General features: G+C 44.9%; 2 protein-coding genes across 3 annotated transcripts in view; both read left to right on the forward strand.

Annotated features, from left to right (window-relative positions):
• The window catches only part of PPP1R18 (protein phosphatase 1 regulatory subunit 18), a 38993-nt gene extending 24274 nt beyond the window's left edge, over positions 1 to 14719 (forward strand). The window contains exons 3-4 of the mRNA XM_054977647.1: positions 11446 to 11653; positions 12437 to 14719. Coding sequence (XP_054833622.1) covers positions 11446 to 11653; positions 12437 to 12456 — 228 coding nt within the window. The 3' untranslated portion in view covers positions 12457 to 14719. The remainder of the gene's footprint in view (positions 1 to 11445; positions 11654 to 12436) is intronic.
• A 2494-nt stretch (positions 14720 to 17213) lies between these two features.
• The window catches only part of DHX16 (DEAH-box helicase 16), a 32231-nt gene continuing 28369 nt past the window's right edge, over positions 17214 to 21075 (forward strand). For both annotated transcript variants that reach the window (XM_054975829.1, XM_054975830.1), the window contains exons 1-4: positions 17214 to 17446; positions 19798 to 20072; positions 20150 to 20312; positions 20674 to 20730. In XM_054975829.1, coding sequence (XP_054831804.1) covers positions 17243 to 17446; positions 19798 to 20072; positions 20150 to 20312; positions 20674 to 20730 — 699 coding nt within the window. In that variant the 5' untranslated portion in view covers positions 17214 to 17242. The remainder of the gene's footprint in view (positions 17447 to 19797; positions 20073 to 20149; positions 20313 to 20673; positions 20731 to 21075) is intronic.

A 21075-nucleotide genomic window follows, 5' to 3' on the forward strand; every position in this document is an offset into this window, starting at 1 on the left:
ACAGCCCCTTCTTTGGCATTCATTGCGTATATGAAGAGACTAGGCCATTATTTCTCTTTAAAGAGTCTATACCCCAGTGCTTTTCTTACTGTAATTAATCAACTGTAATGTACAAGAGTTATTAAGAACGTTCAATTGAAACCTGAAGTTAACGGTGTAAACTTTGCTTAGGTATCTGAATATGGATCAGTTAAGATTTTAATACCTATTACCCATACTCAGAATACTCAGGTCAGGGTGGTGACAAGGTGGATTTTCATTCTTCTCATTCTTTCAGTGCATTCCTATGTTTGGTGTGGGAGCATCTAGTCTGTGTTAGTGACTGTGAACAAGAACCTCAGAGCCAGTTGGAATACTGGACAGAGACAGCATAAGGGCTGTCGCAGTTGGTCAGGGGAGGTCAGTCTCAGAGTCCATAGAGCTAGACAACTGCCATGATTTGTTTCTATAAGATGTTTGGGATGGATCTGAGTGGGGTGATGTTGGAGGGGGAGGACGAAGGGATATTTGAGAGCTTGTGGTGGCTTTCAGCAACATCCAAGAGCATTAGAGTTGAGAGCCAGTGTGGTATATTGGTTAGAGTGTCAGACTAGGATCTGGGAGACCCAGGTTCAAATCCCTACTCTGCCATGCAAGCAGTTAAACACTCTCAGCCTAACCTACCTCACAAGGCTGTTGTGAGGATAAAATGGATGACAGAGTAACAATGTAGGCCACTTTTAGTCCCTATGGGGGAGAAAGATGGTATAAATGAAGGAAATAAATAAAGAGTTGGGGGAAGACTTGTGTAATTCAAGTCTGTGTTCAGCTCCTACGAAAATCACAGTTCTGAGCCAGTCACCTTCTCTCTCTGTAATTAGTCTTACAGGGGGGTTGTGAGGATCAAGGCCTACATGTGCTAGCTTAAGCACTCTAGAGAATAGGTAGGTTGAAAAATAGACCAGAGCATGGTTTGCTTATTCCTGGATTACATAGTATAGAGCGCAGACTTGTAATCTTGTGCATGTGCTGTCAGATTATATGAAAGTTCTAAGGATTTATTCATACTGGCACCTCACTGAACTGCTGGCTCACTTTTCTTGCTCCCAGCTGAAAGGGCAGACAGCCTGGTACATTTTTTCCCCACTGGGACACTTGCCAGTCAAAAGCAGGAAACCTGACAGTCTGTGCTGATTCCATGTTCTCCCCTCCTCTTCTCCTGTCTGCCACGTGTGGGCTGGCAGGTCTACACATGGTGAATCCCTTGACATGTGTAGACTGCAGAGACTGGATGGGCTGAACAAGAACATTTGATCTGCAAAATCACCCCCATAATCACAGACATGGGAATTGCATTTTGGTAAACGAGTGTCGTTGGTTCAAATCGCATCTCAACCCAGAACTCATCCCAGCTGCAAAAAAAAACTATTGCTCAGCTTAATCTCTGACTTTTCAGGGCTGTCAGAAAGATTAATGGAGGCATCCTAAGTGCAGTAATGCTCTTCAGTACTTTTTAAGTGAAAGAGGGGGTGAGAGAGGTCAAATAGATAGTTAAAGCATGCTGAGTTCTGCTTCTTTTTTAACCCTCTTGTCTTGTCTGTTTCAACCTTTCTGTTAGGCCTTGCTCATTCACTTTTTCTTTCCCTCCTACAACCCTTGGCAGAAATGGGATTACAAGTAAGGCTATAAGCAGAAGACAGGGGAGTAGGCACCTGCTGTCTTCTATGCAGTTTCCTGGTAATATGACTGACTGTTTAAAGTAGGGTTGCCAGCTCCAAGTTGGGAAATTCCTGGAGATCTAGGGGGTGAAAGCTGGCGAAAGTGGGGTTTGGGGAGGGAAAGGACCTTGGCATGGCATAATTCCATACAGCCCACCCCCAAAAGTAGCCATTTTCTCCAGGTGAACTGATCTCTGTGACCTGGAGACCAGTTGTAATTCTGGGAGATCTCCAGCCACTACCGGGAGGCTGGCAACCCTAGTTTAAAGGGAACCGTAAGGATTTTGTTTTAACCTTGCCTTGAACCTTTATTACAGCTCCTCCTTATGTTATGTTAACCTCAGGAGGACCCTGGGCACAAACAACACTTTTCCTTTCCACAGGCACAGAGCTTCAGGTGTTCTATACTTTACACAGGTTTTTACCTCAAGAACACTTTCTCTTTGAATCCCACTGCTAATCACACTGTGGCATTTTGACCCTGTGTATGACCTATATATTGCTGTTTCCCAAAAGTTTTAGGCTACCACCAAAGGCTTTTGCCTTAGATCTTTTCTGTTTAACTGAAGTTCTAGGTAGGCTATGTTATAGCTGGTAGTATGACAAAATAGGCAGAGTGTATGGATACCTGTGAGGTAAAAAAGGGATCCTTTTTTGCTTAGCCAAAAGTAGAATTTGTAAATAAAGCACATAAGTGTGATGGTTGCAGAATATTGATAAGCATATTGGTTGCAGAATAAGTTCATAAGCTTGGCAATTTCAAAATAGTTAAAATATTCTTAAAGATGTATTCACAGACCCAGTCACAAAGATTAATTTTCCATATAGATCGTCATTAATAGAATAAACATGCCTCCATTCACACAGACATAGATTCCCTTAGCCTTTTCCATACCTTCAGTAACACAGTGAAGATCCTTGGGCTATGGTGGCAGCAGCTGCTGAAACAACTTTTTTAAACATTACACAGCCAATCAGATGTCCACTGGCCAACCAGAAGCCCTGCAGGGCAAAAGCCCCACCTACTTAAAAAAATCACTCAGCAGGTACCAGGAAAGGTGTTGCAGGCACCACATTGGGGATCCCACTTCAAAATATCAGATGCATTTTTTATTGTACTCTCAATCAATATACATAGCATATTACAGAGAGTCATAGGCAAAATAGACAGACCGCTTTCCCCAAGGAATATACATTCTGCTTATGGGGAAAACCTCTATAAACAAGAGATGAAAGTGAGCAAATGCAGTTGGACCATGTCGATCTGTTATGGACAAAATAACAAAGAGTCCTAAAGACTCTTTAAAAACAGTTTTATTGTGGTGTAAATTAGGATCGCCAACTTTTAAACCGGTCCCTCTAACTATCCCTTTAATAACAACTTGATCTGTAGCAGATGCCAGATGATGTTATTGCCGCCATGCCATGAAAAGCTTCAACTGCCCATTTCCACACTTTAAGCTTCTGTTAAAGGGGCATTTTTCTCCTGATCTTTTGGCAGTAAATGTTTTTGGGCAATAAAAGCCTAAGGTGCCATCACCAGAGATTAAGGGGTTAAACCAAAGGTAGATTTAATTGTATGGAAAAGGAATGGAATCTGTGAAAATTAAAAAAAACAAAAAACCCTGCACTGCTTCCTTGCCTTTTTTGTTCTTTCATATCTGTCCTTTGCTCTTCTTCTCCAAGCAGTGGACATCCCTCCACTCCCACACATCTCCCTGGCTCTCCCTCTTGTCTTGTATTTCCTCTCTCCCCACCACAGCTGCTGTGCCCCACCCCAGGCCTGCCTCCCTAAGGAATGCACCGAGCCTGAGTCACCCACTCAGCCTCCTAAATAAGGCCTGGCCAGGCCTGGCAGAGCAGGGAGGAAGGTGGGGATTTATGCAGCTGTTGTCTGACTCAGCTCAGCTAAGTCTGGAGAACCCCTGCCACTTTTCTCACACATGCCATAATGCACAGCAACAAGGGAAAGGAGTGAAAGCAGGGGCAAATTCCCTGGGGCAAGGATGGGAGTGGGGGAAGTACACCATTTGTACAAAAGAATGTGTGAACAGCAATAGCCCAGACGCCAGAGAACAGCCCTGTTAGCTCCACGCGGCACGAACAAGAAAGAATCATATGGCACCTTAAAGACTAGAAAATATATTGCAGTTTTTATAAGCTACATTGCCCCATTCCCCAAGAGCTCAGGGCACATACATGATGTCTTTCCCCACTCTCTCCATTTTATTCTTCACAACGAATTGCAAGAAACTACACTGAGAGACTGACCCAAAGTCACCCAGTGATAGGGTTCCCAGGCAGGCAAACTCCCGGTAGTTTGCTCCGGTGCCTGCCAATCACTGGCAATCGGGAGGAGATGGCAAGCCATCCGGCAGTCACCCACCACCAGCAGGCAACCCAAGCAGGTGGGGTGCAACAATGTCACTTCCTGAAGTGACCTGTCATGCTGGCTGCAGGAGTGCTCCCGCACTTCACAGGGGCCGATTTTGACCCCAAACTGACCAATCCTCAAAGAAGCGACATCATCATGTCTAGGCCAAGCAATTGCCCAGAAAAGCCAACAAACAAGCCTCTTTGGGTTGCCAGGCCACAGCCTGCAACCCCCCTGGGTGAAACTGAGGGAAGAGGGCCTGGCATGCAGACATTGCAGCAATGCATTAACATCACTTCCAGTAAAAAAATCTCAGAAGATACACTATATTTTACAAAAACTCTATGGTTTTACAATAGCATTTTTGTAAATTCTAGAGTGCCCACAACATCACTTCTAGATTTTACAGGAAGTGAGGTCAGCATACCGGTGCACACTTTATCCCCCATGCCCACTTCCATTTCCTCCTGCTGGGTCTCAGGTGCTAGTGGACAAAGCAGCAGGATGCCAGAAGGTCTCCCACTATATTGGGAGGCCTGGCATCTTTACTCTTGCCATCACATTACTCTTCATTCTCTGCATGTGTGAATTAGGCCTGAGTCCAACCACCACTCTGTATTTGGGTCCAGAGAGACCTGTACCACTTCCAACTTTGTGGCCCCTGGCCGTAAAAAAGATTTCGAAGTTGGCATATGGAAACAAAATAAAACAGCAAAAAAAAAGAGCAACAAAGTCTGTATCTATTAACAAACAAGTTTCATCTTTTACCAAAGCCGAGAAGCTGTGTCACATTTTGGTCCAGTAAGGATGTGCATGATAACAAGTTGCAAAATTTACTGGATGTAAAAAAATTTGCAGTTGTCTAAATTTGAGGCCTCCTTTGAGCTTGAGGGCCAAACAGAATGGCCCTTCTGCCTCTAATTGGCCCTCAGCATTGCTGCTCTATAGACCCAGTTGGATGCAGTGACTGTCCTAATTTTGAAGAAGCTTGGGGAGGAGCGTAGGGTTGCTGCCAGTTCCAGGTTGGGAAATACCTGGAGATTTGAGGGGTGAAGCCAGGGGCAGGCAGGGATTGGAGATCAGCAGGATATAATGCTATACAGTCCAGCCTCCAAAGCAACCATTTTCTCCAGGGGAAATGATGTCTGGAAATCAGTTGTAATCAGGGCTTTTTTTCAGCAGGAACAGAGTTCCGGAACCTCTTTCCTCTCCCTCCCCCAGCAAAATCTGTTACTCTGAGCCAAACTACAAGTGACGTCTTATACAGGTTGGACACTAGTCGGCTTCCCTCAAGTTTTGATGGGAAATGTAGGCATCCTGGTCTTGCAGCTGTAATGGAGAGCCAAGCGGTAAAACCAGGGAGCCTACATTTCCCATCAAAACTTGAGGGAAGCTGACAAGTGTCCAACCTGTGTAAGGCGTCACTTGTAGTTTGGCTCTGTGTCAAACATGGGGGAGATATGACAAGAGCTCCCCTTGCCCTGTTTGCTAGGTGTAAATTACAAATCCCAGAAGCCAACGGGGAATTCTAGGCAGTGATTTGTGCATGTGTCCCCATTGCTGGTGCTGGGGGCAGAGCCTTTCCCTAGCAGCTAACAGCTGCAGCGGTGCATGGGGTTCCAAATGAAAATGCGGTGCCTGCATTCCTTCTGCTACCACATTGCCTAACATGCTGTGGGAGAACCAATAGACCAACTGTAAATAGCAGAGCACATATGAAGTTCTTCATAGAAAGATCACATTGATGGAAATTATTATGGATCTTGGATAATATCCCATGTGTTTCTCCTTCATTTCCCTCTTGAGAGTTCCACCACCTCTTTTCCCAGAAAAAAAGCCCTGGTTGTAATTCTGTGAGATCTCCAGCTCCCACCTAAAGATTGGCAATCCGAGAGGAAGGCTTTAGGGATCCCGGCTTTTTTTTTTACCAGCCGCTGCTCCTGAACCTTTAACAGCCTGACTGACTGACAACCTTGTCCTCTTCCCTGGTCTGCCCGCAAAAAAATCCCTAGAGGTGAACACTCTGCTCCTCCCCTGTTTCTACCTTGGTCATTAATAGACCTCAGTTAATTGAGATTATCTTGGATTAATTCCCATGGGAACTGCTTGAGAAGAAGATAAGATCAAGGACCCCCTATGTCTTTAAACTCTGGGTAGGGGGACGGAGGAGAAATGAGATGGAGGGGTTGGGACCTGAAACAGTCACGGGCAAAGAAGATCATTGAAATGGTTATGGGCACAAAGTGCTGGAGAATGAGAGGTTCAGTCTGCTTTAAAATAAAGAAAAAGTAAGACATGTCGGCCATTCTGAGCTTGAGCACCTCAGGTTTTTAAAAATTAGAAATAGTCACTTGCCTCATAGTGTCAGAGTGTGCAATGAGCCAAGTACTTTGAGACTCTTGTTTTCACCCTCACAACAACCCTTTTGGAAAGGCTACTAAAATCGTACAAAAGGTTCAGATAGGTAATTGTCCAAGGTCACCCTATGAATTTATAACTTGGAATTTATGGCCTTTAATTCAGGCTTTCCACATTGAAGTCTGTTTCTTAAGCCAGCCTGGCTTTCAGGATCTATCTGTCTATTCTATCCGATTTTTATTTCATCCCTCTCTTCCTTCAAGGAATACCCCCCCCCCCCCGTCCCATGAGTCTAGGGGAACAATCCTACACTCACAACAACCCCATGAAATGGGTCATACTAGGAGAGAGTGACTGGCCAAATGTCATCCAGAGAGCTTCATCATTGAGTTAGGTTGCTAACTGCCTGGATGAAAAACATCCTGTCACTTTAATAGAGGCTTAATAGGATGCTATTTATTAGGTAATGTTATTTACCTCCATGTCTCACCCACACACAAAAAAACTTCAGGTGCTAGTTGTCAGGTGAGATCTGGAAGAATACTGAACCTGGGGAAGGGGGTGATGGCACTCACTTAAAAAAAATATATTCATGCATACGTGAGCTCCCCCCCTCCCACCCCAATGCAATGACACCATTACAGAAGTGATATCATTGCACCAAATTGACTTCCCAGTGCCAGGGCTTGATGGCCACTCCTTGGTAGTGCACCACAGCTGTAGGAGGCCGGCTGGCAGGTCATTCCTAGGCAGCACAGTGCAGCCACAGGAGGCCAGCTGGGCACCCAGGCCAAGCTGTGTGATGGAGCTGCCACCGGGGGGACGAGTCAGGTATCTGGTATTTGGGGGATGTTTTCCCTGGACAGTCCACCAAAATACCAGACTGTCCAGGTGAAAACTGGATACTTGGCAACTCCATCACAAATTTCACACCTTAAACCCCTTTTAAAAGGACATTTTTCACCAAGTCCATTGGCAACCAAAAGTTGAGTGGGAATTTGAACCCAGATCTCTCCACTAATAATCTAATGCTATAAACCATCACATGACATTTGCCTTGCTTCAGGTAGCAGCATGAAGGCCACATAAGGTAGTCTGTAGTATCAGTCAGAGAAGGGAAATGAGCTCCCGGAGGCCTTTAATGGCTATGTGGTAGACAGAGATCCAACAGGTGAAGGACTTTCTAACATGGAGGTAGATTGATAGGACAAAGTCCACTTTTTCCTTGACTTTTTCTGTCATACATCTCTTAAAATTACTGGGGTACGAACTTGCCTGCGCACCATATTTTCAGTTCCTGAAGCCATGTCTATTACCCAAATGTGTCAAGCAAGGCAGCTAAAGTGATATGGGAAATGCGCTCTGCACATGTTTGGGGGCACCCTCTTTATTATTTGACATATCTGAGGCTGAACTTTGAAATTAAGTTCTAGGGATGAGCCCACAGCTCCCAGACTGAGCCTTGCTTATTTCTGTCATCAAGGTTTTATTTATGGGTACTGCCATCTGACTAATGCCAGCCCAACTGCACAAGCAATCCAGCAGTGGTTCAGGTGGCAATGATTTCAAGGCTGCCAATGAGGCTATGAGCCATATGAGGCAGGAACATCAGGCTTCTTTGTGGTATTGGATGTCCCATTGATTTACACTATGTAAGTCACCTTCAATATCAGTAAGAAAGGGAGACTGTAAATAATAAAACATTGCAAAAGATTCCAGGGGTATAGATGTTAGGATAAGTGATGAGAAACTGTCCAGCTACTCCAAGAGTAAGGCAAAATCCTGCCCAAAGAGATGAAATATATAGGGCTGTGGGAAAGGGCTGTAGGCAGAGATATTCAAGAGGGCACTTTTTGCATTTTTAAAAGATTTGACTCATTTTTAAAAAATGTTTTTTTTAAAAAAGAAAAATATTTATTGGGAGATTTCTATGCCACTTTTCTCCCCAAAGGTGTCTAAAGCAGCTTGCAGAAATATAGCACATCGAGTTTAAATACACAAAACAAAGGTGGGGGGACACATCCTGGCAGGTCCCAATTCATTAGGCAGGCTCCAGTCTGTGGGCCAAGAGTCCTGTGGAGCTCACAGCTCTGGTCATGCCTTTCAGGCAAGCAGAGGAGAAAACACACTCAGCCAGGATGGTGCTTAGATGCTGCTAGCCAATCTTTCCAACTTCCTTCCCTGCCAGGTATCTTATGTTTTAATTTTCTTTTAATGCCTGCTGCCTCAAAGTTTGAACAGAAAGTCAGAAGAGAAATACTTTAAATAAATCAATAAACAATGCATTCTCAGATAGGGTTGCCAAAAGGCCTGGAGGACAAAAAATGGTCCTGTCCCTTTAATAGAGGCTAGATGTGTGGAAATGGGCAGCTGAAGCTTTTCATGGCCTGAAGGTAAATAACAACCTGGTAAATAACATGCCATTCAGCTCCTTCAACTGTGTGGGGCAGCCACAAAACACATTGAGCCAGCCCTGCCTGATAAGGTGGGCCAGACGCAAAGAAAGGCAGAGGGCGGATTTGAACCCTGGTCTCCCCCACCCTAGACCAACCCTCCTGGCACCACACTGGCTCTACAAGAGAGGAGATTTTTGACAGGTGCCACTTGCCAGTGTGGGTGTGAATTAAGGTGCAGCAAGACCCCTTTTCTGCAGAAGTTTCAAAGAGACATCTAGGTGGCCCTCCTTAAGTCACCCCGTTGCCCCTCTGCCCTCACTTCATTCCCCCCTCTCCCAGCCCCTGACCTCTCTCCCGCCTCCTGGATGATGGATTAGGGTGGAGTTGCATCATTTCCGTGGTTCCCTGCAGCATCTTGCACACACTGTTGACGCTCCAGTGTGTGGCAATCATGCAGCAGCTGTTAGTAACAGCTGCTCCACCCCAGAGGTAATGGTGCCTCATCATCCTTTCCTGCCGGCGGAGCATTCTGTCTGCTTTGCCTGGAAACAGTTTTGCTCCACGTCAAGGGGACGGGGCCAGGAGGACACCTGTCCTTGGAAACACTCTTACTATTCTTTCCACTGGAGGGGTGGGAAGAGGTGGAGAGTGTAATCTCATTTCCTCCAAGTTTATCTCCTGGGTTTTGCCAGTGGGGGGTTCAGCGTGCGAGCAGAAAGAACATATCCTGTCAGGCCATGACAGACGGGCTTACCTGGCCAAGGCTATGCAACCACCTGTATTTTTAGACTTCCTAGTTCTGAGGCATCTACAGCCTCTCTGGGTTATTCTAAGTCATTCCAGAGCTTTTGTCTTTTGCCCTTCTTTTGAAATTGATAAATGATGGGCAGTCCTGCTGTTTATAGTGGCAGTGTGGCAAAAGAGAACAGCATCAGGCAGCTTCTTGAAACCAGAATATAATTAGGGTTATCTAGTCCCATCATTTCTACACTGATTACTCACCAACATGGTGGTGTGGTTAGACTAGGATCTGTAAGACCTGGGTTCGATTGACCCCTCTGACTTTGAAGCTGGCTAGGTGAACTTGGACCAATACACTCTCTCAAACTAGCTTACCTCACAGGGTTTTGTTGTGGAGATAAAACAGAGGAAGGGAGAACGTTGTAAGCTGCTTTGGGTACCCATTGTGGGAAAAATGTGAAGTACAAATGTCTAAATGAATAAATACAGAATAGGACACTAGTGCATAATGGCACTCATAAGTGAGTCAGATTTGCCTTACTGGCAACGCCTAATCAAACTAATGACAATGCAAACTGTTGTGATCCAGCATGAGAGATTGGCACACAACAGAAACTTTTCATGTGTGCAGCCCACACTGATGCAGGTGTGAATCCAGATGTGTTTGCACTATGATGTTCAACTTGTATCCTCAACCAGGACACCAGGTTGTTAGACACAACTACAGCTGAATAAGGATCAGTTGCCAACAATAGAGGACTTATTCAATGAATCCTGTCTGTTCCAGAGGGGTAGCTGTACGCCCAAGCAACAAAGAATCTCATGGCACCTTAAAGTCTAATAATTCATTGTTGCATATGCTTTCATAAGCCATAGGCCATTTTGTCAGATGTGTTACACTTGATTGGTAGAACTAGAGGTACACAAAGCAACACACACATAGCAGAAGGGCTGGGTTGGGGGGAGGAAGATTACAAAAAGGCTCACTTTCTCAGGACATGGGTGTGTTATATTACATTACACAGCACACACAGTCAAAAGAGTAAAGGGTCTCCTCAGAATGGGTGGGAACCACTCCCAACTATTGATAAATTAAGAAGGCAGGGTAATTTGGAATGGCATACATACATGATGGTGGAAAGTGCTGCTGTAAAGTCACAGCCAATTTATGGCAAAACAACAACACCCCCCCACCCCAGGTTTTTAAGGCAAGAGATTTCAGACGTGGTTTGCCATTGCCTGCCTCTGCTTGGTGAGTCTTCGTCTCCAATCCAAGTACTAACTAAATCTTAGTTTCCAAGATCTGATGAGACTGGGCTAGCCTGGGCCACTCAAGTCAGGTTGCGTATATACAGAAAGACTTCAGTTTATTCCCATCAGTCTAACCCATTCACATTGTTCAAAATCTTTATACAATCATGAGAGCAAAAATTTGCTCTTTGAAATGTTTTTAAAGTGGAATTTGCTACATCAGCATGCTGTAGTGATTTGAGTGTCAGGCTGGGAGACCTGGGTTCAAATCCACACTCTGCATTTCAGTTTGCTGGGTGACTGTGGGCCAGTTGCTCTTTCTATCAGCCTAACCTATTTCACAAGGTTATGATGAGGATACAAATGGAAGGAGGAATGATGTTGCAAGCCATTTTGGGTCCCTACTGGGGAGAAAAGCACAGGATGAATTAATAAACAAACACAGCACCATGATTTTCGGCAGTACATGCGGACTGCATGCTGGAATGACCCCACCTGAATGAAAGGATCCTAGTGTGAAACTGGTCTGATCTTATACAACCAAGGGAAGAGGGTGACTGAATACAGAACACAGTTGCTCAGTTGCTCCTGGTGTGGGACTACCTCTCTCTCTCTCTCTCTTCTGCAGCTGAAGATTTCATTCAGCGAGAACCAGCTGGAAAGGACCTTCCAGTACCCATCGGAGGGTTCTCTGCTGGAGGAGTTTGGACCTCCTGAGGAGTCAGAGCCTTTGGCGTGTACCAACCCCCATGGGGATGATGAAGAGGAAGAAGAGGAGCTGCTGCTGCTTCATCGTGGCCTCCCAGGCCTACTGAGGACCAAACCCCTTATCGTGGGTGAGTGTCTGGGAGCCTCAGGAGGAGCTGTTATGTGCCTGAAAATCATGCTCATCTGGGGAACATTGCTCCTCCCTTATACACTCAGGCTAAATTTAGGGCCTTTTCATAGGTAGTGCTGTCCTAAATGGAGTTACTTTAATGGGCTTTAATGGACTCAGAAGGGTATAATTCTGCTTAGGACTGCACCGTTAGAATATCATTGAGTCAAGACAAGTTGGCAAGTGGCTGAGCAAAGGGGGGGGAAATGGCCGGTAGGACAATGATGTCTTACTGAGAGTAAAAAAGATGCGTAGAAGTCTCAGACGAATGACCAGACTAGACCACTTCTGATAACCGATGGGGAATTAAATGTTTGAATGCTCCTCAACATAAAATATTCCCAGCTTATACAAAACTAACACAATAGAATGAATGAATGACTTATTACAGACAAAAAATAGCTTGTAAAGTAGAAGCAAAGCCATGTCTGTTCGTATTAGAAATATAGAGGGTTATTTTCCTTTACAACAGGCCCTTGCTGTACAATCCTAAGAACTACCACCTTTTAAACTCACTGAATTCAATGGGTCTAGAAAGGTTTGACTGTTTAGGAAGGATGGCCATTAGAAGCCAATATTGGAGCTCCATCTAAAGGCTTCTTTTGAGAATTGCAAGGACTCTTGGAAATTGTTGTCTTAATGGGTTATGGTGTGTGTGTGGGGGGGTCCTTTGGCTCCCTTCTTCATGCTTTCCTCCCCTTTCCTCTGACAATTCCTATTTTCTTTCTCTCTTCTTTTCCAGATGAGTCTTGTCGGCGGTAACCCTACTCATAATTCTCCATCACAGGGAAGGATGTAGGATATCTAAAGATTTGCATCACCCTTCAAGTCCCTTAGCTGGACTTTTCTTTTTTCGTCTTCCAGTGACTACCACATCAAGGGAAGAAGCTGAGACCATCCCAGACTGGACAGTTCTGCCCATTTTCCTAGGACTCAGTGTCTTTCTTTCTCTGAGATGGGAGAAAAAGCTTGAAAAATACCTTCCTTTCATTTTTGTTCTGAATTCAGCACTGAAAACAGGACCTCAGAAACCCCACCCTAAATCTAAACAGCAAGGATCCGTGTCACATATCAGGCTGCTCAATCTGGCCTATACAAAAAGATTGCATCCACATGGGTTCAACTCAAAGAAAATCTTTTTTCCTATACTGATGCAAAAACAACTTGGATATGAAGATGTTGAAACAGCCAGCAAGGTGGAGCACCAAACCTTATGCCTGCCTGCCTGCCTGTCTCCAGTGTTGCCGCAGATCCCCAGCCAAGGGCTATTTTCTCCTTGCTGTTACCCAAACACTGCCCCTGCTGAGCTGAGGGATGTTTCCAGTTCTGCAGACCCACTTTTTTGTAAAATATTTGGAGGTTATCCTTTAGGACTTTTGTTATTTTTAAATTTTCTAATCGCTGCCATGGTGAGGAAGGGGAATTGGAGGGAGGAACTGGCTTTGGGAGGGGGCAATTTTGGTGGCCAACAACCTATCAGTATTGGGGAAGGATTTGTACCAAGAATAGCAGGGAGGGTGGTATGCCAAACAGTCTTTTAAAAAAGCCATTCTGAAGCAAGGCAATTCTAAACTGTACGGCTATCTGTGTTGTTAAAACAATTACAGCTGGTCTTAAGGCATGCAAATGGGCAAATATGGACTATGTGATTTCTACATATGAGCAGAGCTCATTGCTGTTTGGGACAGTTTTCATTTTTCTTGTCTTCTAGGCAGGAGCAGTTGTGTCAAGAAAACAAAACTTGTGTTTGGAAGCAAGAAAGAATAGGCAGTTGCATGTGGAGATGATAAACCACAAAATGGAGTGTAAAATATGGTTTCTTGTCTTTGCCCCACTTACTTCCTGTCTAGGATTCAGAACTCCGGAAGGATTGGGCAAGTGGGCATGGAGGGAAATGTGGAATTGAAAAGATGAGGAGAGGCAGGTTGAATGTTAGAAAACAGAGTGACATTTCAACATGTTTTTTAAAAACGATCAGCCATCTTAAATGATTGTTTGCTACTCTTCACTGCATGGTGTTCTTAAGTAGGAAAAAAAGAGGCTAATTTGGGAAAGGCTTTCAAAAATGTCAGAAAGCACAGTAGTCACAACAGTTTAAAATGGTGACATTTAGGACTTCAAGGACAAGACAGTGAATTAAACCCAGAGAGGGTACAGCTCAGACTTTTCTGTGCCAATGACTAAAGCCCAGCCATAGGCCAATAGCATATTGTTCTGGAGGTATATGGACAAATGTGGAAGTGTGTTTTTGTTTTGTTTTTTTACAACTGAGAGCAGTAACAATCTTGGTTGCGACTAAAACCAGATAATGTGGTGCTTTTGTCTGAAGATGCTACTCGGTTTCTTCAAACACCCTCAACCAATTCCTCTGCTGGGATCAGGGCTTTGTGAACCATACCTCCATGCCACCTGTCACAGTCTGTGTGTGATTCTCTAAATCCTTCTTAAAAAACATAACCATGCTGGAAATGTCCAGATCACAGTGGCAGTATTTCTCAAATGCTTATCTTGGAAACCCCCACTTATGAACCATCTCTGTCTAGTGGAAAACTTGTGTTCAGCAGCTTGTGGGAAAAGGGTACAACCCATCTGTGAGAGAGGATTCAGACTGAAGAGTGATGAATGTATGAGTGGGGAGTTGTGACTGTAGGAGCGCCAGTGGTTCGTCAAACTGTGGAGGAAGAGTGTGGACTGAGGAAGCAGGAGCATGAATGAGTGGATGAAGGAAGTGCAGAGGGGAAGGAACAAGGAAAATGGTGTGTTTCTTCCCTCTCCTTTCCTTACTAATTTATCTTGTTATCTGTGCACAGTTTTTATTATCATTTCCCCCTTTTTTTGCACTGTGGAAACAGCCGTTGTCTAGAGTCCATGAACAAGTCAGCAAGTGAATGATTAGGCATGGCAGACATCACTTCCTCTACAGGGGCGAAATGGAGCCTTGCTCAGATCAATGTTTGTGAAATGAGGGCTGAAGCAGCTGTGTCCAGCCATTTCCATCAGTGTTTTTATATTATTATTATTATTATTATTATTATTATTATTATTATTAATAAATCAGAATGATGTTGCACGTTGATTCATCCTGTCTGCTGCGTTCTATCAGCCACAATCGTCAAACCAAACTTCCATATACAGTGCCAATATACTTTTGAATTTCAGAAAAAACAACAGAAGATGGGTTGTTTTCATCACCTTGCTTGGGTGCCTCTCAAGAGGCATCTGTATTTACTGCTGGAAACCAAATGCATGAACTTTGGTGTGTCTTAAAGGTGCTTTGTCTTTACAACACTTTGCAAGGGGGAGGAAGGGAAGAGGTATGTGCAGGGCTTTTTTTCTGGGAAAAGAAGTGGTGGAACTCAGGACCACACAAAGACATCACTTTGGGTCAGCTGGAACAAGGGGGGAGTTTTTTAAAGTTTAAATCGCCCTCTGTGAAAATGGTCATATGGCTTCTGGCCCTGCCCCCTGATCTCCAGACAGAGGGGAGTTTAGATTGCCCTCCGCACTGCTCCAGTGGTGTGGAGGGCAATCTAAACTCCCCTCTGTCTAGAGATCAGAGGGCAGGGCCATTGGCCATGTGACCATTTTCAAGAGGTGCCGGAACTCCATTCCACCATGTTCCCGCTGAAAAAAAGCCCTGGGTATGTGTCTTGAGCTGTGAAATCACAGAAGGACCAAGAGACCATATCCTACCTCAACACAGCACTGTTCACCTCCTAATTCCCCATCACTTAATTAATAAAATCTCAATCATGGTTTGTCACAAGAATGGATGTTCAATAGAACATCAGGAAGGGGCCCTGGCCTGGTGGCAGAGCACCTGCTTCAGATAAAAATACTCTAAGCAGTCGCCAGTAAAAGGTAAAGGTAGTCCCCTGTGCAAGCACTGAGTCATTACTGATTCATGGGGGACGTCGCACAACAACATTTTTTTGGCAGACTTTTTACAGGGTGGTTTGCCATTGCCTTCCCATCATCTACACTTTACCCCCAGGAAACTGGGTACTCATTTTACCGACCTCGGAAAGATGGAAGGCTGAGTCAACCTTGAGGCAGCTACCTGATCCCAGCTTCCGCCAGGATCAAACTCAGGTCGTGAGCAGAGCTTGGGCTGCAGTACTGCAGCTTACCACTCTGTGCCATGGGGCTCTTACTTGTACTTAAATGTTGCCAGATGTTTTCCTGATGGGCGTCTGGTGCCTTGAGCAGCTGTATGCTATTTCACCCATCAGATGGCTTGGAAAGATGCCCCATATCAATAGCTGTTGAAAACACTTGGCAAGAAATACAAAGGACCATAAAGATGCAATGATGGGGGAAATTGCTTTTGTACTTCTTTAGACTATTGGTGGGGGGCAGGGGAGTTATTTGTATGGTCGTGGACATTTCAGTTAACATGCCCAGGCCAAATTATCATCTAGCTTTGTATGTGAAACTGGCTGAAATGTGAAAATTTCCTGTAATAGTAATTTGCCTCAAAGTTCCAGGGAGGAGTGACAAAATAATAAAAGCGTTGATAGTAAAGGGGTTGGTAGCCCTGGGTTGCAGCCTGCAGGTAATCACATTGACCAAAAGCAAAACCCAAATACATCCATCCATATACTTTTACTCAGATGGAGTGCAAACTTTGCAGTTTGTATGCTGCACAAGGCAGTCTTAAAGACTACTGTCACCACTAAATAAAACGTGTTACTTCCCATTAAATATGCAGCTGCTCAGGCTATGTTGCAGTCATGCTGCTAAATCACACCTAACTTTATACTGCCACCCACAGCAAGTGCAGCAGATAAAGGACCTCAGTTTATGCTGAAAAACTGCGGCTCTGTTCTGGCGATTACATGAAACGGCCACAAGGCAGCGGACCCAGACAATTTTGGGGTTGTCAACCCCTGTTCAAGACATTCCTGAAGATTAGGGAGTAGAATCGATGTGTGGCTTGGGGAGGGAAGGGACCTCGACGAGGTATAATGTCATAGAGTTTACCCTCTGAAACAGCCATTTTCTCCAGGGGAACTGATCTCTGTAGTCGAAGATCAGTTGTAATTCCGGGAGATCTCTAGGTCCCACCTGAAGGATGGCAACACTAGATTAAACATGTAAGAAGGAGTAATTAACACTCCGTAAAGATAGGGAAAGGGTATCGTCAAACTCCCTATCAAGCCTTCCGGTACTTTCAGTCTAAAATCAACTTGGCTTTCCACTCTATATTTCAGCTCAAAATACACACGCTCCTTCACCATGCCAAAACCTAAAACGCCCACAAAGAGAAATAGCCTAGGGTTTCCCTTTAGCGCCGGAAACCCAAGCTGCGCTACGCTCTGGCCTTTACACTTCTCTATAGTAAGTCTACGGCTCCCGCTCATGTGAGAGAAGAAACGCAAACCAACCCAAATAACTCCCCCCACTTTTTCTTAGCTCTATAGTCTTTTTCCAAACAGGAAACGGAAATTACTTTTCGAGCGCTCTGATTGGCCAGTGGAATCACGAATCCGGAAGTACCCCTACAGCGACAGGAAAGAGCCGTTTTGGGGTCCGACTCTCCGGGGCCATGGCCGGCGAATTGGAGCGCTGGGTGTCTGGGCAGCTGCATGCCCTGCTGGGGCTCAGCGAACGTCACGTGGTGGCCTTCTTGGTGGGCCTCGCCCAGCGCAGCCGCACCGCGGATGACTTGCTCGCTCGCCTGGAGGAGACCGAGACCCTGCGCGTGACGGATCCTTCCGCGCGAGCCTTCGCTCAGCAGCTCTGGGAGCGGGTAAGTCTGGCTTGGCCGTTAGGCGCGTGGTCAGCCCTCGAGCAAAAGGGGGCGGGGGATCATGTGGCGTGGTCGTGGTCAAAAAGAATGGGGCGGGCAGTTAGGGCTAAGGACACCTTATAGGGAGGGAGGGAGGGAGGGTGTGTGTGTGTGTGTGTGTGTGAGTGTGAGACAGCTGTGGCTTGATGGCACTTAATTAAAATTGTGTGCATATGTAGTGTTCGGAGAGAGAGAGTGCGATGATAAATGTAAAGTGTTGTCAGTGCTCAGAGAGGACACGTTTGTGTGTACATAGTGTGATATCACGCCATTATATGTGTGTAAGACATGTACACAGTGATGTCCCTTATGAGTGCTCAAAGTGCTTTAAGTACGTTATTTGTTAGCATACACATGTATACACAGAATTGGGCCAGCCCTGAATAACTTCTCTACATGGGATCGGACTGTAGGGGTGATCAGCTCAGTACAAGCAAGTAACTGCCCTTCCTTTCAGATTCATGCACTCTGTTCATGTCCATCCAACACTGATAACTTATCCACATTTTCATAGACCCTGCATCCAATCTGATTAGGTCATTCGCCCTTTTGATTTCTTCTCTGCTGTGCAAAGTAATAGCATTCTCATGTATGCCAGGAAGCTGGGCCTCCTACTAAATGAATGTGACCTGTGAATCTGAGTCAGAATTGCTTCTGCCACAATCAACACATTAGTCTTCAAGGTGTATTGGACTCTTGTTGCTTTGTGTGTGATTTCTGTATATGTGTGTATAGGGAAAGAGAATATAGATTATAGCAGTAATTTGTAACTGCCTGATCTAGTAAGGTGAACCAATATTACTGTCAGGTTCTGGCAGTTAGATCCCCATAGTACTCCACTGCACACACCAGGGTATGAGTTAAAGTTAATTTATTAGAGATGCATCAGCATACACAGACAAGGGTATTGGCAGAAGTGATGTGTAGAAGTTTGAAGGGGTAAGTTATAGGGAACGTTCCCGCCTTTAGGATATGGGCAGTTAGGATTCTGGCGTGAAGGAGCCAGGAAGGGGGGGAGGGGGTTTGAGACAGGAGGAGAGGAGTGGACGAGAGAGGCAAACAATGAAGTCATCTTCAGTTCCCAGGCTCAAGCCGGTACTCCTTGAGCAGCTGCAAAAACAAAAGTAGACACCACAGTAGGCACCTGTAAGATAAGCAACTTCCAGCCAAATAGGCCACCGATAATGCAACCTCACATACTTTCAGAGGATCAATACAGAGTACAGAATACAGAAAATACTCATGGTAGATATGTAGACAGAGATACATGACAATTATTATCTGGCCTTGAGGATGGTGAGAGGGTAGGAATGAGCCTGAGAATAGTAGCTTATCTAAGAAGACTTGGCTTCTGGTAGAGGAGTAATTTGAACCAATGAATCCTACTTTGCTCTTTATTTATAAGTACTCCCATGACTATTGGTAACATTGCACATTTTTAAAAGACAAGACCAAAGTATACTTTTCTTAGATCTTTTCTTCATTCTCAGGAGCATGATTGGAAAAGCATTTGGCAATACTGATTAATCATGGTCATAATAAAGTGAAAGTTGTGTCTTAGTATATTAGTATTTGTTATGTAGAAAATATATATGCTGTCTCTTGAGAAGCTTGCTGGAGGCAGCTCACAACTAAGACAATGGCCGTTTCCACACACGTTGAATAATGCTCTTTCAATGCACTTTAGTTATCCTTTAGAAGTGGATTTTGTGTTCCACACATGGAAAATCAGTTATAAATGTTCACTAAAGCGTATTGAAAGTGGATTATCCAACGTGTGTGGAAGCAGCCCATGTCTTTAAAAATGAGCTGGTATGGGATACATGGGCTCATAGCGTGCCTGTGTATCTATTGCGTAGATGTTCCATACAAACGTAGGGAAAGGGATATAATGCTAAGGCATAGAATTTTGTTTCTTACAGCTGGAAAACAGTTTTTTTATTTCCTTGCAAGTGAAGGGAAATGCTTTATGACATTCTGTTTAAAATGTGCTTGGGGGATCAGTTGCTTCAGAAGCCAGATACAGTTGGACATCCCTGCCTTAGAGTATTGATAGAGGTTGAGTAGAGTTGGGAGGGGAGGGGGCACTGAGGTAGGCAGGAGTATTATGCATTGATAGGATTGGATGTAAGGTGGTATTAAGGTAGGGCATGGATGAGCAATGAGTAAGTCGGGGAAAGGTAAGCAGGCATGAGCTGCACCTCTGAAGATGGTGTTTGCTGAGGAGCAGAGGGAAGATGTCCAAGGGAGCTGGTGGAGTACAGGTGGCTTGAGTTGCCTGTTGTGTACGTCTGACCCATTGCCTCCCTTAGGTTCCCCACCAAGCCCCCCGGGAGCGTCCAGCTAGGGCAGCTGAGCAGGAGGCCTTGGCCTTGCAGCAGAAGAACCGCTCATACACCCTGCTGGAAGACAGTGATGATGAAGAGGCTGGTGAGGCGACAGCAGCTCGGGACGCAAAGCGTCGGCATCCTCCACGGGGCCCTGAGGGGAAACAACGGAAGCGGCACAAACACTTGCGGCGGCGTAAGGAAGAAGAGGACGATGACAAAGACTCTGATGGGAAAGACAGCAAAGGCAGTGGGGAGCCGTGAGTATTGGTTATTTGCAGAGTATGGGAAGGGACGAGGGAAGCCTCAGGGGCCTAACTCATTCTCCTTGGTGCAGAAAAGCAGCAGCATCCCCTTCAAAAGAGGATTCAGAGGATGAGTGGGATCGGAGCGAGCGAGAGCGACTACAAGATCTGGAGGAGCGTGATGCCTTTGCTGAACGCATCAAGCGCAAGGACAAGGAGAAGACTCGCAATATCCTGGAACGTTCAGACAAGAAGGTACAGCCTATGAACAGCCCTGCTTCCGAGAGCTCTGCCTGATCATTCTCCCTGGCTTGTGTTCCTCAGTGTCTTTTCTTACCTCCTTCTGAACTCTTTCGCATCAGGAACTATTCTTCTCGGGCTGGAAATATTCCAGGACCTTTGCATTATAAATTGTACTGATACTAAGTAACTTTATAGGGCTGTGTGTTTATCTTTTGAGGCTGCTCAAGGATTTTCCCCAAGCATTTTATGAATTTCTGACAAGCTAGCCTTGGACAGTTCTGATAATATTGCTCCCAAAGTGGCACTTGAGAAATATCTGCTTTGGCTTGGTTATATGTTTATAAATTTTGTTTTCTTGTCATGCTGAGCTTAGGCCTATGAAGAGGCTCAGAAGCGTCTAAAGATGGCAGAAGAGGACAAGAAATTCATGGTGAGAGTTCCATTTTTATACAGATGGTGTATATTTGGGCTCATTCAATAGCTGTAGTTCTTTTCTGTCTAGAATTCCCTCTGCAACCCTGTCCATATCTCATATTGTTTAACAAGCTCTCTTTCATCACTTGCTTGAGTTAGACAAATGGGTTGATTTTAGTTTGGTTCAGCGAATGCTACTCTGTGCGAGTACTGGAGAATATAAGGACAATATTCAAAAGGACTTTTACTACTTTTCCAGAAAGCTAATAACCCACAACAAACTGAAGACTGTTGGGATGTTTCTTGGTTCAAAATGCAATTGTGAGGTGGTACAAGAGTTGTATCTCTCCACTCTCAGAAA

The sequence above is a fragment of the Eublepharis macularius genome, chromosome 4 (assembly GCF_028583425.1).
Source record: "Eublepharis macularius isolate TG4126 chromosome 4, MPM_Emac_v1.0, whole genome shotgun sequence".
In the NCBI taxonomy this organism is placed as follows: domain Eukaryota; kingdom Metazoa; phylum Chordata; class Lepidosauria; order Squamata; family Eublepharidae; genus Eublepharis; species Eublepharis macularius.